This window comes from Ananas comosus, linkage group 20 (genome assembly GCF_001540865.1).
Source record: "Ananas comosus cultivar F153 linkage group 20, ASM154086v1, whole genome shotgun sequence".
Classification (NCBI taxonomy): domain Eukaryota; kingdom Viridiplantae; phylum Streptophyta; class Magnoliopsida; order Poales; family Bromeliaceae; genus Ananas; species Ananas comosus.
The window spans coordinates 7,945,855-7,961,905 of record NC_033640.1 but is presented as its reverse complement, the minus strand read 5'-3'; the positions used below and the strand labels follow the sequence as shown (position 1 = coordinate 7,961,905).

The 16,051-nt window shown below is 36.4% G+C and overlaps 1 protein-coding gene across 1 annotated transcript; it reads right to left on the bottom strand.

Annotated features, from left to right (window-relative positions):
* Positions 12,109-15,528, bottom strand: LOC109725506 (probable LRR receptor-like serine/threonine-protein kinase At4g36180). The gene is made up of 4 exons (XM_020254717.1): positions 15,017-15,528; positions 14,738-14,884; positions 14,470-14,616; positions 12,109-14,375 (listed from the first exon to the last, which is right to left on the bottom strand). Exons 1-4 carry the CDS (start codon positions 15,447-15,449, stop codon positions 12,166-12,168), a joined length of 2,937 nt encoding a protein of 978 aa, XP_020110306.1. The 5' UTR covers positions 15,450-15,528; the 3' UTR covers positions 12,109-12,165.

Sequence of the window (16,051 nt, the reverse complement as noted above, 5' to 3'; positions counted from 1 at the left end):
TATATATATATATATATACTATATATATATAATATAATATATATATAGAATTAGTACTTATACTATTATAAGTACGTAGCTCCAGTACGTATAGTGTTTGATTTCGATCTTAGGGCGTTCAAATCACATCCACACGACTTAAATATGATCTGCATATCATGAATTTCTTAGAATAAAATTTTAGTTTTTTTCGATATCGTTTACTTAATAAATAAAATTATATCAAAATGGCGGTTTGGAAAATGAATAATCTTTAAATTGAAGTATAGGACATCTTTAAATTCAAGATCAAGATGTTACTATAATCTATATAGTTTTAAAGTATTTTCTATCAAAATTTTGACGAAATTTAGATGCTTCTACACCGTTACTCCAACTCGTCATAAATAGCCATTGAAATTGCAGATTTTGAAATAGTTTGATCATAAGTAAACTATGTCGAAAAATATCAAATTTATTCTAGAACTTTAAAAAATTACCTAGATCAGTTAAACGGATGTGGTCGTTGATTGAACGCCCTAAGATCGAAAACCAACACTATAGTACGAGACGCTCGGTACGTAATTGTAAGGACTGAATTTTTGCCAGCGTAGCTAAATCTCTCAGTTGACGGATGTTTTTGTGTGAGTAATTAATTACAAAAGCACGTCAGTCAAGTTCGGGCGAAATACGAGTTTAAAACGAAACATTCTACGCGATTTCCAAGTTTCACTTAAATAGTGAATGTAACTCATTTTCCGGGAGAAGGGCGCGGTGAGCAGTTGGCCGTTTGGCTCGCCATACCAGGACTCTGTTCATAGCACAGTTCCAATTAGCTCGTTCGACCGGACGTCAGCTGTTTGGAACTACTGGCCGCTGAGCGGATTTGGTTTTTGACGGCACGGATTTCGAGAAAATCAAAAATACATATTTGTATATAGTATTGTTGTGTGCTGTTTCCTTCTATTCGGAGAAGGTTGGATTGTCGTGATCGGTGGTCGATCAAGACGAAACGGAAATCGCCAGCTTTGTTGTCTCGAGGTGCTGATCGCACTGTGCAATCCGTTCACAAATCTGAGGACGGATCTGCGGAGATCGCCACGTTGATACGAGAGAGGTCCGGTAGTGGCCCAAAAACGCTATTTTCGTAAAGTCGCGATATTTTATGTACCGTTTGCTGAGATCGCACGTGAGAAGTCGTTCACGCGTTTTTAGCTCGTTCCGGTGAAGGTCGGATGTGAAATTCCGGTGTTTGGTGACGACACTTTTGACAGTTGCCCTTGTTATATAGTTTGCTCTTTAGGTTTTGTTGCTCACCTAACCTATACCCTAGTTCTCCCTAGCCCCAGCCACCTTCATCCTCTCCCCTGCCCCTACGCGAACCCCTGCCGCCACGTCTGAGCCACGGCGGCAACCCCGCCGCAGCCGCCACTTCTCTCTTTCTCCATCTCTTTCTCTCTCCCTCTCTCTCTCGCGAGTTGTGTGAAAGGCCCGGGGCTGCGCCTCTGCGACCCTCCCTCGGTGTCACCCGTGCTCCCGCGCGAGCATCCCCGTCGACCGCCGCCGTTCGCGCCGGCCCGCCGCAGCCGCTCCAGCCGCCCTGCAGCAGCCAGGCCGAGTCAGGCGAGCGGCGGTTGCCACAGCCGCCAGTGCGTCGCCACGCTGGACCCTCCCGTCGTCTTCCCGCGTGCCCGGGCGCCCCTTCCCGCGGTCGCCCGCGCCGCCGACGCGCCGCCGTCGCCGCCCGGCCAGCCGCGGCCCCAACCCGCAGCCCGAGCAGAAGCCGTAGTGCGGCACTCTTCCAGCGCCGCCGCCCCTTGGCACACCCGTCGGTAACTCCCCCGACCTCCTGCATCCGCCTCCGCGCCCGGGCCTCCGCCGCCGTCCGTGGCCGCAAGCAACTCCTGGAACCCAGCTCGAATCTTCGTGCGGGCGGTGCTCCGCCGCCGCCGCCGCCGCTTCAGCGCACCTGAGCGTGAGCACGGTGTTCCTCACTCCCCTCACCCGACTCAGGGCCCGCCGCACGCCGTCGTGCCGCCGGACGGCCGGCCGGAGCAAAGGTTGCTCGGCCAAGCACGAATGGAGCTTATTGAGTGGGTTTCCTCTTCTGGGCTTCCCGAGGCTTCCCCGATCTCTACGGAAGCAGAGCACGATGCTCTGGGCAATGTTGCTGATCATCGTGCTCACCTTTGTTCCGCGGGAGGCCCGTTCCGCTGTTCGGGCGATTCGCTCCGTTTCAGCCTTTTGGCTGCTGTTTGGTTGCGCCAACGCTTATTCGCGCGCGATCGCAGGCGTGTCCTGATGCCTCGAGGGTGAGCACCAGAGGCTGATCGTTGGTCAATGCTGAGCACAATTGCTCACCTTCTATATATATATAATTGAGCTCCTATACATTTAAAAGTACCAAGTCATTCGTACTTACAAGTTTTCGGCCATTGGATTAAAGGATGTGCGGTTAGGATGATGTGGGCCCCCTAGGGTTGAGTGGGTGGTTGGTTGAATAGTATAATCTAACGGGTAAAAATGATCAAAGGTAGAGATCTAACGGTAAAATATTTACAAGCACCAAGTGCTTGATACTTTTACAAGCACCATAGCCGGACTCTCTCTCTCTCTCTCTATATATATATATATATTAAAAAATATATAAATATAATATATTTTTAATTATATATAGTCAGAGTGAATAATCTGAGTTTAGTTAAAATTGGGCCAATGTTATTAGCCTATAAAAACAAACCCAATAGATAAATAAAAGAGCAAAATTTCATTAAATTTATACTTTTTTTCTTTTTTTCTTTCTTTCACAGAGCTCTAAAATTTCAATATGTTTCTCTCTTTTTTTTTTTTCTATCTCTCACCCTAAGTAGTCAAGCCAGAAGTCCTCCAAGTTACCAAATAACAGTATATGCCCGCCGTTACCTACCTTGCTATTAATTGTATGCTTGAGAAAATATACAGAATATTTTTATAGTAAAAAGTTATTATTTATATAAAATTTTAATTTTAGTTATATATAATTGGATAGTTTAATCCAATATTTATCTATATAATTTATATATTTTTGACTGCATAAATAAAATGAATAATTTGGAGATTGAAGGTGGAAGAGAAGACATGTGAGCCTGAAAAGATTAAGTATTCAACTTATAAATTATTTTTCTTCATATTATAATACTATATTTCATAGAATTATTTTGTACTTTGAACTATTAGACGTATTTTTGTATCAAATTATATATAATATTCTATACAAATTAAACTATTGATCGTATGATGTTGAGAATTTCAAGCGGCTCGTTTAGGGCTCGAGCTCGCTCGACTCGAAATTTGGCTCGCTCGTGCTCGGTTCGAATTAATTTCAATACAATCTTGAGCTTAAATTTAGGCTCGAAATTAATTTCAAGCCGAATTTGAGCCAAGGTAAGCTCACTCGAGCTCGGCTCGTTTCCACCCCTAGGTGGATGGGAACAAGCTATTTCCACCCTAGGTGGGAACTAATAGTTCCCATCCAAAAATTTTTGTTTGGGTACAATAGGGCGGATAAGGCTCTTATCCTCCTTTTGTACCCAATCCACACAGGGCGGAAAAGTCTTAAACTCTGTTTGGTAGCGGAACAAGTGAGAAAATAAGCTTTTTTTTTTCTTGGGAGAATAAGTTGGTCTCTCTCTCTCTATAGCTGCAGGGGGTGGGTGGGAACAAGCTTGGTTGTTCCTTTAAGGCTGCGTTTAGTTGGAGAACTAAATTTTGGAGAACAACTTTTGTTGTTCCCGAGAATAGGGGATATTCCGGTATAAGATAGAACAATTGTAAATTTGTGTTTGGATGCATTCAAGGATATTCTAGAGGATATCCTTAATAGCGTTTGGATAAAAAGTCTAGAACAACGTCTAAATATATTTTTAAAAATAAAATAATTAATTTATATTAGTATATTTTATATAAAATTATTTATAAAATTATTTCATATAGTAATTTATAATATAATATTTTATGTAAGAATCTAATTTAAAATAATATATATTATTTTATTATATATAATAATTTATTTTATGTAATAATTTATTTTCTATAATTTATTCATAATATATTAATGAATAAAGTATAATACTAACAATATCCCTATATTTTTAATTAATAATTAGTATAAATTTTAATACGAATAAAAAATATATATATAATTAAATATTAAAGTATAAATGATAGAGTTTAATAAAATAAAAAATATATCAAATTTAATTAATTTATATTATATAATAAAATTTAAGTATAAATATATTATCATAAAAATTTAAGTATAAATTTCAATACAATTAATATATATATATATATATATATATGATAAAATGATTTTATGTATATAACACTTAATATAAAATAAAATAATTAAATATTAATATATAAATGATAAAACTTAATAAAATAAAATACATATCAAATTTAATTAATTTATATTATATAATAAAATTTAAGTATAAATATATTATCATAAAAATTTAAGTATAAATTTCAATACAAGTTAAAATATATATATAATATATGAAAAAATAATTTTATGTATATAATAATTAATATAAAATAAAATAATTAAATATTAATATATAAATGATAAAACTTAATAAAATAAAATATATATCAAATTTAATTAATTTATATTATATAATAAAATTTAAGTATAAATATATTACCATAAAAATAATATTTATATTAATATATTTATTTATTAAATTTGAGCATTCATTTAATTTATTTGAAATTAATTAAAATAAAGTATAAAAAATTAAAAGGCCAGAAAAAAAAAAAAAAAAAAAAAAAGCCCAAATCTCTTGTTCCGGCTTGTTCTCCCTTTTAGGGAGAACAAGCTTACCGGGTTGTTCCCGGCTTAACGGGTTGTTCCGGGAACAATCCGGTTGTTCCAAAATGCATTGCGTTTGGAGGGATATCCCGCCTTGTTCTGGGATATCCCTCCAACCAAACGCAGCCTAAAAGTCTTAAACTCTGTTTGGTCGTGGAATATGTGAGAAAATAAGCTCTTTTTTTCTTACTTGGGAGAATAAGTTGGTCTCTCTCTCTATAGCAGCAGGGGGGAACTTGTTCCTTTAAAAGTCTTAAATTCTGTTTGGTCGTGGAACAAGTGAGAAAATAAGCTCTTTTTTTTTTTCTTACGTGGGAGAATAAGTTGGTATAAGATGGTATAAATCTGAAACTGTTGTTCCAACCTTTTTGGATATCAAGCTTGTTAAGCTTGTTCCAACCTGAGAACAAGCTTAATTAAAATAAATATAATTTCAATTATTGTATTAGCGGCCGCATTTTTCGATTTTGCAAAGTCGGGCCGCATTTTTCGATTTTGTAGATTCGTGCCGGATTTTTAACAAACTCATCAAAATACTCTTATTCCTTTCTCTCTCTTCTTTTTTTCCTTAGTTTTTCTTTCTTTCCGACCCTCATCGCCTCCTCCACTGCCTCCGCGATCTTGGCAACATTAACGAGGGCAGTGCCATCTCCTTATTTAATACTACCTACAAAATTCAATCATTTAAAAAGCTTACATTAATAAACATTTTCTACCGAAATTAGGACTTAATTGGGACTCTTTTAGAAATTAGAACTTGTTGTTATTATATTTATTAAACTATAAACCGTTAATTGAGAAATTTTAAAGTTTAGGAATTAAATTGGTGTTGAGCTCCAAAATTAAGAGATAAAAATGTAATTTACCTAATAAAAAGATTATAAATTTTGTAGTAATGAATCAAATAATGACTCTTTCCACACCTCTATTTTTTGCACACTTTCTCGATTGTCTTCTCCAATTTCTTTTCCGCTATCTTTGCTGAAGTTTTCATTTCATTTCTTCCCCTTTTGTTGTGGAGATTTATGTTTTAATGTTTCTGCAAACTTGTACTCAAGGCCATTATCATCAGATCTTACAGATTTTCTTGTCCCTTCAAAAAAAAAAGAACAAATTTGATTTTGGTTTTCAATTTTTTTTTTTGGTTTTGAGAGATAGGGAGCACGCTACCCGCTTTGTTTATTTCATTTAGAAATAAACTTAGCTAGAAATGTGAATCAACTAGGATTCAAACTTAGGTCTCTGATATCAATCACCTAGTCTTTTGCCACTTGCTTTAGGGACGATCGGTTGGTTTTCAAATTTTTATTATCAAAATTTTGAAGCAAATGCATAGGCGGTAATAATTTCTTTGTACGGAATATTTTTCAGATGCATTAATTGATTCATGAGCAATGCTATACATAAATATCTACTTTTGGATGGATATTTTACAACAGCACCATCTATGGGCTAATTTATTTTTCACACAAATCTTATTATTATTTTTTCAACATAAAAATTTAAAAAGAATTATCTAACTTTTAAGAGAGAGAATTTTCACATATAAATTTCAACAGTTGATGTACAAGTACATTTTTCTTTTGAATTATCATATATAAATTTTCAAAATATGGGTAATATAAGGAGTATGCACTGTAGCATAATGATTTGAGTTTAAATATTTTGGTACGATGATTCGGCTCAATAAATTATTAGTATTAGCATATTGAATTGTTACATTGGCTACCAGAGTTGTTGTAAGGCACAAAAAAAAATCATAATATTAATAGAACTAGGCTACTATGCTATTAATAGCACCAAGTCATTGGTGCTACCAAGTTTTTGGCCATTGGATTAAGAGATGTGCGGTTAGGATGATGTGGGCCCCGTAGGGTTGAGTGGGTGGTTGGTTGAATAGTATGATCTAACGAGTGAAAATGATCAAGAAGATAGATCTAAAGGCGGAAAACTTGGTAGTACCAAGTGCTTGGTGCTATTAATAGCATAGCAGCCGGACTCATATTAATATATGGGGCTTAAGTAAAGTTGTGCAGATGGTTGGGGGCTCAATAAGTTTCTAGTAGTAATTGGGACGGATTTTCAAAACCCGAATTCGAACCCGGCTATCAAATCCGAAATTCAAATTCAAATCTGAATTCAAATCCTGACCGATTTTAAAAATCAATCCATATCCAAACCCAACCCGACTAGAAATTCGAAACCCAAACCAGAAACAATTATTCCTCTTTACCATATTTCAAAACATATTACATCAAATCAATTTTTCAAAAATACAAACTCGAATATAACACCAAATATTATATATAATGTAAATTCAATTCGAGCTCGTGTCGGGTACAAACAAAATCCATTCCCAAATCCAAATCCGTAAGGTTGCTATTTTTTATATCCGTATCCAAAACTACTATACATTTACCATCAGATAAATCCACTTCATTCTAATGCAAATTCAGGTTTGGATAAATTTCGAATATCCGTACTCATTGACATTTTTAGGCATGATCGTGATTTGGGCCCAACAACTTACTAATACTAGTGAGCTAGATCATGAGAGAGGGACACCGACAATCAATGCATATCGTAGTGCACGTGCGAGGCATGGTTCTAGGGCTGTAAAACGGGCCGGTCGGCCCGTCGGCTACCCAGTCCAACATGAGCTTGGGCTGGGATGAGCCTTGCCGGCACGAGCACTCGGCCAGCAGGGCTCATCCCAGCCCGGCCCAGCCTGATTACACCGGGACATGCTAGGCCTCCTACTGAAGGCCTATTGGCCCGGCATGGCCTGGCCTGAGACGGGCCTTGGCCGTTTCAGGCCTAAGGGGAAGCCCCGGCCAGGCCCAAGGTCTCCCCCAAAGCATTGGGAATTAGGAGCCAGGTCTCCCGCCCCCCGTGGTGCTCTCCCAATTTGGACTAAAATACTTTCTCCAATAGTCAAAATTGTCAAAATTACTGTTGGAAAGGGTAGTTTTGGTCCTACCAAACATATATTTTTAAAATTTTAAAATTTTAAAATACATAAAAATTTAAATATTTATAAATATTTTTTAAAAATTTGAAACTTTTTCACTAATACATTTTTTAAAAAATAATTTTTTAATTTTTATTTTTTTTTTATATTTTTATATATTTTTCAATATAATTAATAAATTAAAAAGATCTGGCCCGAAGCACAGCCCGGCCTGGCACAGCCCAAGCCGTCCGGGCCGATGGGCCGTATTGGGCCGGAGGTCTAAGAGTTTCGGCTCGGTACGGCACGGCCCGACTTTAGGATCGGGTGGTGCGAGGTTGGTCCCCAACCCGTTTTGGCCTGACTGAATGTGGGCCATGTCGACTCGGCACAGCTCATATTATACCCCTAAATAGAGCTGGGTCTTAACATAAAAAAGGCTCACTGGGCTCTTCGTCCCTTGGGCCGGACTTTGGAACTTGAAAAAGGACTTCGAGTCCGATTGGCCCACCAAATTTAGGCCCAAAATTGTTCGGACCTATTTGGCCTTGGCCAGGCCCAACCAAAAAACCGTCGAAGAGGCCTAAATCTATACATATGAATAGTTTGGGACTCGACAAATGCCCACCGTCACAACGAGGGATATGTATTATTCGGTTCAAATTGAATTACCGAAATCAGTCGATTTGGCTCGATTTTATGTGTAATTCGGTTTTACTAAGAATTAAAATCTTAGAAAACCGAATTAACCAAAATTTAAGTAATTTCATTAATGTGCATTAGTCTTTATTTTAAAATAAATATGTATTAATCACTTATACTAAACAAATAATTAGAGATTTTAATTATTATTATCTTTAAATCAACAATTTTAATAGAAAATTAATTATGATTATATTTTATTTTTATAGTAGTTTAAATCTTTTTAAACCGAACAAAAATATTTCATCGAAACCAAATCATGTGAACCGAACCAGCTGAATTATTTCTGCTCGGTTCATACTTTCAATTAGATTTGGTATTGTTTTGAAAAAAGAACTGCGAAAATCGAATCAAACTGACTGAAGCGAAAATGGAATCAAACTGACTGATGCTGACCACCCCTTAACCCCAAGGATGAGAGAGATGAATGTATCGTTTTGAAATCTTTGAGCCCTTGTTTGGTTGGGGGTTAAGGGGAGGAATAACCCCTTAACCCCCATATTATTCCCAAACATTTCAAAAAATGGGTGGGTTAGGTAACCCCACATAACCCCACCAAACTCCAACCAAACACTATTTTCTATTCATAATAACCCACTATTTTTCTTATCCCACCTACTCCAACCAATTATTATCCTTCTTTATCAATCATTATATTCTTATCCCACCTACTCCAACCAAACATTATTTTTCATTATTCTAGACTAACTCCAACCCCCAACCAAATACAAAAAAACTTTAACCCACTTTAACCCTGAACTTAACTCTATTCCTGGAATAGCTACTTTTTCCTTAACCCCGAACCAAACGGAGGTTGAGACATTAATAATGTAGTAGTATTTTTTCACTTGTTCTGTGGCCTAGCTTTGGATTCGGCGTTGGATTGGGCATCTACAAAAATCATTATTAATCTCAATATAGTCAAATTTCAAAAATTTTTCCACCACTGTGGAAAACTCATTCAGTTTTGGATCTGGTGTAAAATAGAGCATGTTTGTTTTACTGAATGCAGAGGAAAGTAAAGTTGTCTCCGGCCATAAATGGTCACTTTTGGAGTTTATTTCATTCATCAGGCATTAAATTCTCCTGTAACTTCACTTTCCCAAAATATTGTAATCGCCTACCCAGGGCACAGTTAATTACAGGAGAGAAAAAAATAGAAAAATTTTATTTGTTATAACGTTTTTCACTCTTTTTTGTATAGTACAGAAGTATTCGGTAAAAATAAAAAAATAAAAAAAGATGATAACCACAGTTCTGAAGCCTTTCAAACAAGCAATGATAGGAATATAATTTTACCTAATCTTTATAGCTCAACTGAAGTTCATATTTAACCTGAAAATCAGTTACGGACGAACAAACAGGCTAATGTATCCATAAACATTGACATCGCAAGCCAATTCTTAGGCACTACTCTGCAACTTGGCATTGGAAAGTTGAAACCTGGAGATGGTGATAGCTTGTTAATTAATTATGGACTCAAAGATTGTGGGCATAGAAATCTGCAATTTGAGAAAGATGGAGAAGTCCACAAGTGAGTGATGGCAGACTGAAGATATTCTTCACCTGCTGGAGAGTCATTTAACGCTCCGTACTTGGATTACTATAGACATCTGGCATTGTTGTCACGTTTCTTGTAGTTTGCGGAGCTCTGTTTGTTTTACCGAAAGTGAAATAAGATGAAGTGATTTTCGCGAATAAATATCTCATTTATGCCTTTTGGTTTGTTGTAAATTTGCGTTCAGTTGCAACAAAAAGTTGAAGTGGGAGAACATCAACTCTTACTCTACTGACTGTCTTTAAACTATCAGCAAAGCTAGAAAACCTCAACTTTCAAAATCATTGACTGTCCATCATACAGGTAACGACAAAAAATTTCTACCATCTCTTTTCCTACGAATTCACTTGTACTATATATTCAAGCAAGTGGCATGGACATTTTTTAGGCTATCATTCCCTATCTCTTTTTTATTTTTTATTTTTTTGGGTATTTTTTTAAGTGGGTGGAGAGTGTTATGGGAGCAGAAGCGTTGCTTTGTTTTCTTCAGTGCAGAGTGAAGTCCAAAAGCAATAAAGCAATTCTTTTTGTTCAAATTTTTTTAGACATAGGTTGTTTTGTTGTAAATTTTTGTAAAACGTTTTGTAGTATTCGTTCAAAATTTATTTTTTCTTTGATTACTTCAAATTTTACTAGATATGTTGTGCTTGGCTGAATGCATATCACCCTTTGCTATAGTTCTTCTATTTTTAGTTTAGTAGTTTCCATTGAAATTTACATTATTGTTGTGAATGAATTTTACGTGGAAAGTTTTAACTCTGCTTCTCGTCTTAGATTCCGTAAATTTTCTTTTCACAAATACTCTAATATTTAAGACACTCTTTACATACTTCGTTGGCAGTTTTTAGGGCTTTTAGAATCATTCTACAGAGCACCTTTCAAATAGATTTTTGGAATAGAATAACAAGTGTGGGAGAGACATATGACGTATCAAATTTCAAGCGGCCCTTCACTTTCATTTCTAGGTGTTGAATATAAAATATCCAAAATCGACATTTGGAACTTGTAAGTTATTGGTTGTGTCATGAACTTTTTGTTCAATTTCGTTGTGCTTCTCTTATTTAATTTTCTTATCTTTAATTCAAATTCATGTTTGGAGCATAGCCAAAAGATCAGTGAGCAAAGCCCTGCATATTCATGTAAGGCCACAAAATTTGCAATGGCCTCAGTTTTGAAGGATGCTGCAGGAGCTTTCTTTTAGGGTCTTTTTTAGAGGGTGTCATCCATGGAAACAAGGTCAAAGGTCATATTTATCGGAGATTAGATTTTTTTTTTTTTTGACTTTTTTTGAATTTTGTTTTACTTTGAGGTATAAAGTGACTTTTAGTGCAATTTAAATTGATGAGTTTGTGGTGGATTGTTTAAAAATTATAAAATTGATAATATAATCCAATCATTCAAATTGATGAATTTATCAAAAATTTGTAAAATTGTTTGTCAGAAAAGAATATTTCACAGTAATATACTGTAAATCTAGTAGAGCTATAATACTATTAATAGTATGAGAATAATAACTATTACCAATTTTTTGACTATTGGATACTTAAGATTCCGTAGGGGTTAGTGGAATAGTAATGATAGTAAATACTATTCTATACTATCAATACTATACTAGCTCAATTTTTGTTAATTCGTCAACTATGTTCTTTGGAAGGTACAGTAGGATTAGTTAACAGATATTTATTGAGACTTTTTTTTTTGGCACACGAAGAAAAATAGGAATCAGTACTCAAATAAAAAAACTGTAGTATTGCATAGCATTACATAATTTATAAGGTCAATAAGTGTTGAGTTAAATGAGCCAACATCCTACCTATGTGGCCAAGATCTGGTTGGGCTAAGTTATAATTAAAGCTTGCAAGTTGCCTGCTGGCTACATGATAGAGTTTGGGTTATACTAAGCCATAATCAAGAACCGTAGGCACAGTGCAACAATCCACAATTAGAATCAAGAAGCTACAATACCTTTATAATGTCAGTGCATTATGAGTCACATCTTTTGCTTTTTTTTTTAAAATACATAAAACAAGTTAGTAGTACATATACATTCAAAAGCCTTAGTAATGGTGCAGGAAACAAGAGAAGTTCTCACTATATATAATGAAAATGTTCTACATTTTATTACACACGGTTTTTCCTATTTCTATTGCCACCCCGATTCATAAAAACTAATTTATGTACAACCATTGAAATTTCTCCATACAAGAAATCAACACAATTATCCAGTCTAATGCGCACAGTCCGTCCGCAGCGAGTGCAAAACAAGAAAGCTATTGAAATCCAAAAACCTCCTATATATGCAGTTGTAGATATTGCATAGAAGATGATTCTATCAATACTACTAACCTCTTTATCTTCTTCTTCTGATGATGTTGTTTTGTTTGATGAAGTAGCACATGTTTCGTCTAATGGTGGTCCGTGTAGGCCAACATTGCCCTCGTAAGTAGCCTTACCAAAAGTGGCCAATTGATCTCGAAAACTCGGTATGCATCCAGATAAATTGTTTTGGGCAATAGAGAACACCTCTAAGAACTTCAATTGGCCTAATTGCCAAGGAATGTCACCACTTAATCTATTGTTGGATATGTCAAGACTCTCAATCTGATATAGATTTGATAGGGTTTCGGGGATCTGACCCGTAAGTTGGTTGTAGGATAAGTTTAGAGAAACAAGTCCACTAAGATTTCCAATTTCAGTTGGAATTTTTCCTGTTAATTTGTTTACTGATATATCAATTAAGGTCATAGAAACCAAACCATCATTTTGGTACTCATACAAATTGCCTTTAGTGCTAAACTCTTCCTCTTGTAGCCCCCCAGTGGAGATGTAGGTTAGGTCGATAGACGAGTGACCAACAGACCAGTGATGGTAAATAAATGCCCAAGACCAAAGGTCCGAAAGTTGAAAAAGTAAAGCCGATTTGGTGATTCTAAATGCCATTGTACCAATGCAAGACGGTATCGATCCAGCAAACTGATTATGTGATAGGTCTAATATGCGTAATTTTCTCAAATTGCACAGTTGAACAGGCAATTGTCCTTTGAAAGAATTTTCTCTCATAATAAGAATATTCATTTCAAGCTCGCTTCCTATTTGCATTGGAATCGGACCGGAAAGGTGATTTTTGCTTATGTCCAGCACTAGAAGCTGTGAGAAATTGAGAAGAACACGTGGAACTTCTCCAGTGAAAGCATTGTTAGCCAGATCGAGATAAAGTACGTCTGGAGGGAAACATGGAGGTAAAGAACTGGAGAAATTGTTGTCGGAGAGATCCAATACGAAAAGTGTCGTTAGATTGCATATGCTTTGCGGAATTTGTCCATGCAAGTGATTCCCTTTGAGAATGAGATACTTCAAAGATGATGCCTCCGAAATGGTTTCTGGAATTGAACCATCTAGCTCATTGTCACGGACATCCAGTATATCTATATCTCTTGAGATGTTGCTTGGTAGTGTTCCTGATAGCATGTTACCATCCAAGTAGCATGCACTAGAACCAACAAAGTTTACATCAGGAATTTTTCCATGCAAATTATTATTGGAAAGCTTCAAGACTGCAAATGGGGAACTATTACTCGTCAGTTGAGCTGGTATTTTGCCGATGGTAAGATTGTCCGAGAGATCCAATATCTGCAATTGTCTCATGGTAGCTAATGATGAAGGGATGCTTCCAGTTAAATGATTCGATGACAAGTTAAGAACCATCAGATTAGGAAAAACCATACTAATATTAGAACGGATTGAGCCAACAAAGAGATTCACAGAGACATCAATTATTTTCATACTTTTCACGTGATGGCTGGGAAGATGAATTGGTCCTGTCAATAAGTTACTTCCTAAGTTCAAGTATTCCATTTTGGTGTTGTTGTCGAGTAGGCAAGCCGGGATGTTTCCTGTCAGGTGGTTGTCAGAGAGGTCAAGCACTTCGAGTTGACGTTGAGAGCAGAGAAAATTAGGGGTGAGAATGGCACTCTTATCCAGCTTACAACTTGACAGCATAAGAATTCGCAATTGCACTTGTTGAAATGAACTCCCACTATTAATATGCACTTCTAGTCCCTTGTTGTCTGACAGTATGAGTCCTTCAAGCTTTGACATATTGGCAAAAGAGTGCAATGGAAAATTTCCGTGAAGATTGTTATATGAAAGATCTAGATATTGAAGTGAGCCAAGTCCTGTGAAGAGGTGCTCCGGTGTCGTTCCTTCGAAAGAGTTATAAGAAAGATCAACATGCTGAAGGCTCGAAAGGTTTCCTAAAGTTAGAGGAAGACTCCCGTTGAAATTATTATGTTGAAGCTGCAACTCCTGTAGGTTCTTTAGTCCTTGGAGAACTGCACAAGATAATAAGACCATACATGCCTGTGGTGCATGATCCTCAAAGAGTAGCATATGGAAATTTTGAAATGGGAAGTACAAAATTTGTACCTTCTGAAGGAAGTGATCCGGTTATATTATTTCTTCCCAAATTCAAGACTTTGAGAGATGTCAAATATCCCAAAGACATCGGGATCTCTCCTGTAAGATGGCTTCCTGCAAGATCAAGCACCTGCAGCTTCTTCAATCCTACTAAGGCTGGAAAGAGAACACAACAAGAAAGGCATAAAAATATCAACAAGAAGATATATCGATTATGATTTCAGCGGTGCATATCTTCCTATTAGAGTACTTATAATCGTAGAGTACGACATGTTACCTTCGATAGCTAGCGTGCCATTTGAATTATTATCCCCCAAGTTCAAGACTTTTAACGAGCGTAAAGTTCTAAAAGATGGCGGGATAGTAATAGTAATTTCGTTTATGCTCAGATCAAGGACTTCCAACTTGTCAAGCCCTGATATGTCTGTAAATAAAAATGACGAACTTCGACATTTTATCGAGAAGAAAAAGAGAAGCAATATAGCAATAAGAAATTATTAACAGTAGTGAAAAAAGAAGAAGAAGAAGAAGAGATTAAGATGAATATGTGGCTTACCGGCGCTTGAGAGGGAGCCTGATATATAATCAGCAGATAGATTAAGATGTCGTAGCTCACGGAACGAAGAAAAGATGCTCAAGTTCAATTTCCAACTTTGGACATCAAGGATCCCATATGTTACTAGTTGGTATGTCAGAAAGTCTGATAACTGCAGTTCGGCCACTTGTTTGGTGCTGTTATCGCAAATAACTCTCTCCCAGAGACAACAATCTCTCTGCTTTCCCCACGACGACAGACCTGTTCTGTTGTACGAAGCTCTGAATTCTAAAAGAGCTTCGTACTCTTCTTGAGGACATCCAACACCAAAGAAACTATTGAGCATGTTTGTTACTAGCGTAGTCCACACAATCAGTGCGCGCCATGAAAAGCCATTGGAATGGCAGTGGCAGAGCCCCATGTTGTTGTGCTGAAGCTCTCCGATTAAAGGCATGATATGTATGTATATATCTAAAGCTCGTTGGTCTCAAGGAAAAAGCCAACCAAATGGCTATCAAAACAGGTATTGCTTCATTTTTTTCCATTAGTATTTCTATTGGTCGGTTGACTTCAAAGCAAACAAATCAAAATTTAATGCAGGCCCAATTAGTTTATGAATTAGTTGCTTGGCACTTAATATAAGGTCCACAAAACTTTGCCAACATAAGTCAGTAAGAAATTTCTAAGGTTGAAATATATATATATATATATATATATATAGAGAGAGAGAGAGAGAGAGAGAGAGAGAGAGAGAGAGAGAGTTGAGCTAGAATACTCTCGATAGTAAACGGGGCGTTTTACTAACGAGTTGTTTTCGATGATAGAGCTTCTAAATTGACGATCAGCTCCGTTAAATATGATCTAAACCATTTAAACTACCTAGAAATCACATTTCACGCACTTTCGATATTGTTCTTTTATCCATCTAGTGAACAAAAAATGAATGGCTGAAAATGAATATTCTTTAAAAAATGATGATAGGAGTCTTGTAATCAAGATCAAGAGTATAGATCTTGTTTTAAATAGTTTAAAGAATTTTCTAACAAAAATTCAATT

Coding starts and splice junctions, on each gene's coding strand:
- LOC109725506 (XM_020254717.1), bottom strand. CDS start 15,449: ATGCCTTTAATCGGAGAGCTTCAGCACAACAACATGGGGCTCTGCCAC. Junction 14,885..15,016: donor AGGCTCCCTCTCAAGCGCCG/GTAAGCCACATA, acceptor TTTTATTTACAG/ACATATCAGGGCTTGACAAG. Junction 14,617..14,737: donor TGGCACGCTAGCTATCGAAG/GTAACATGTCGT, acceptor TTCTCTTTCCAG/CCTTAGTAGGATTGAAGAAG.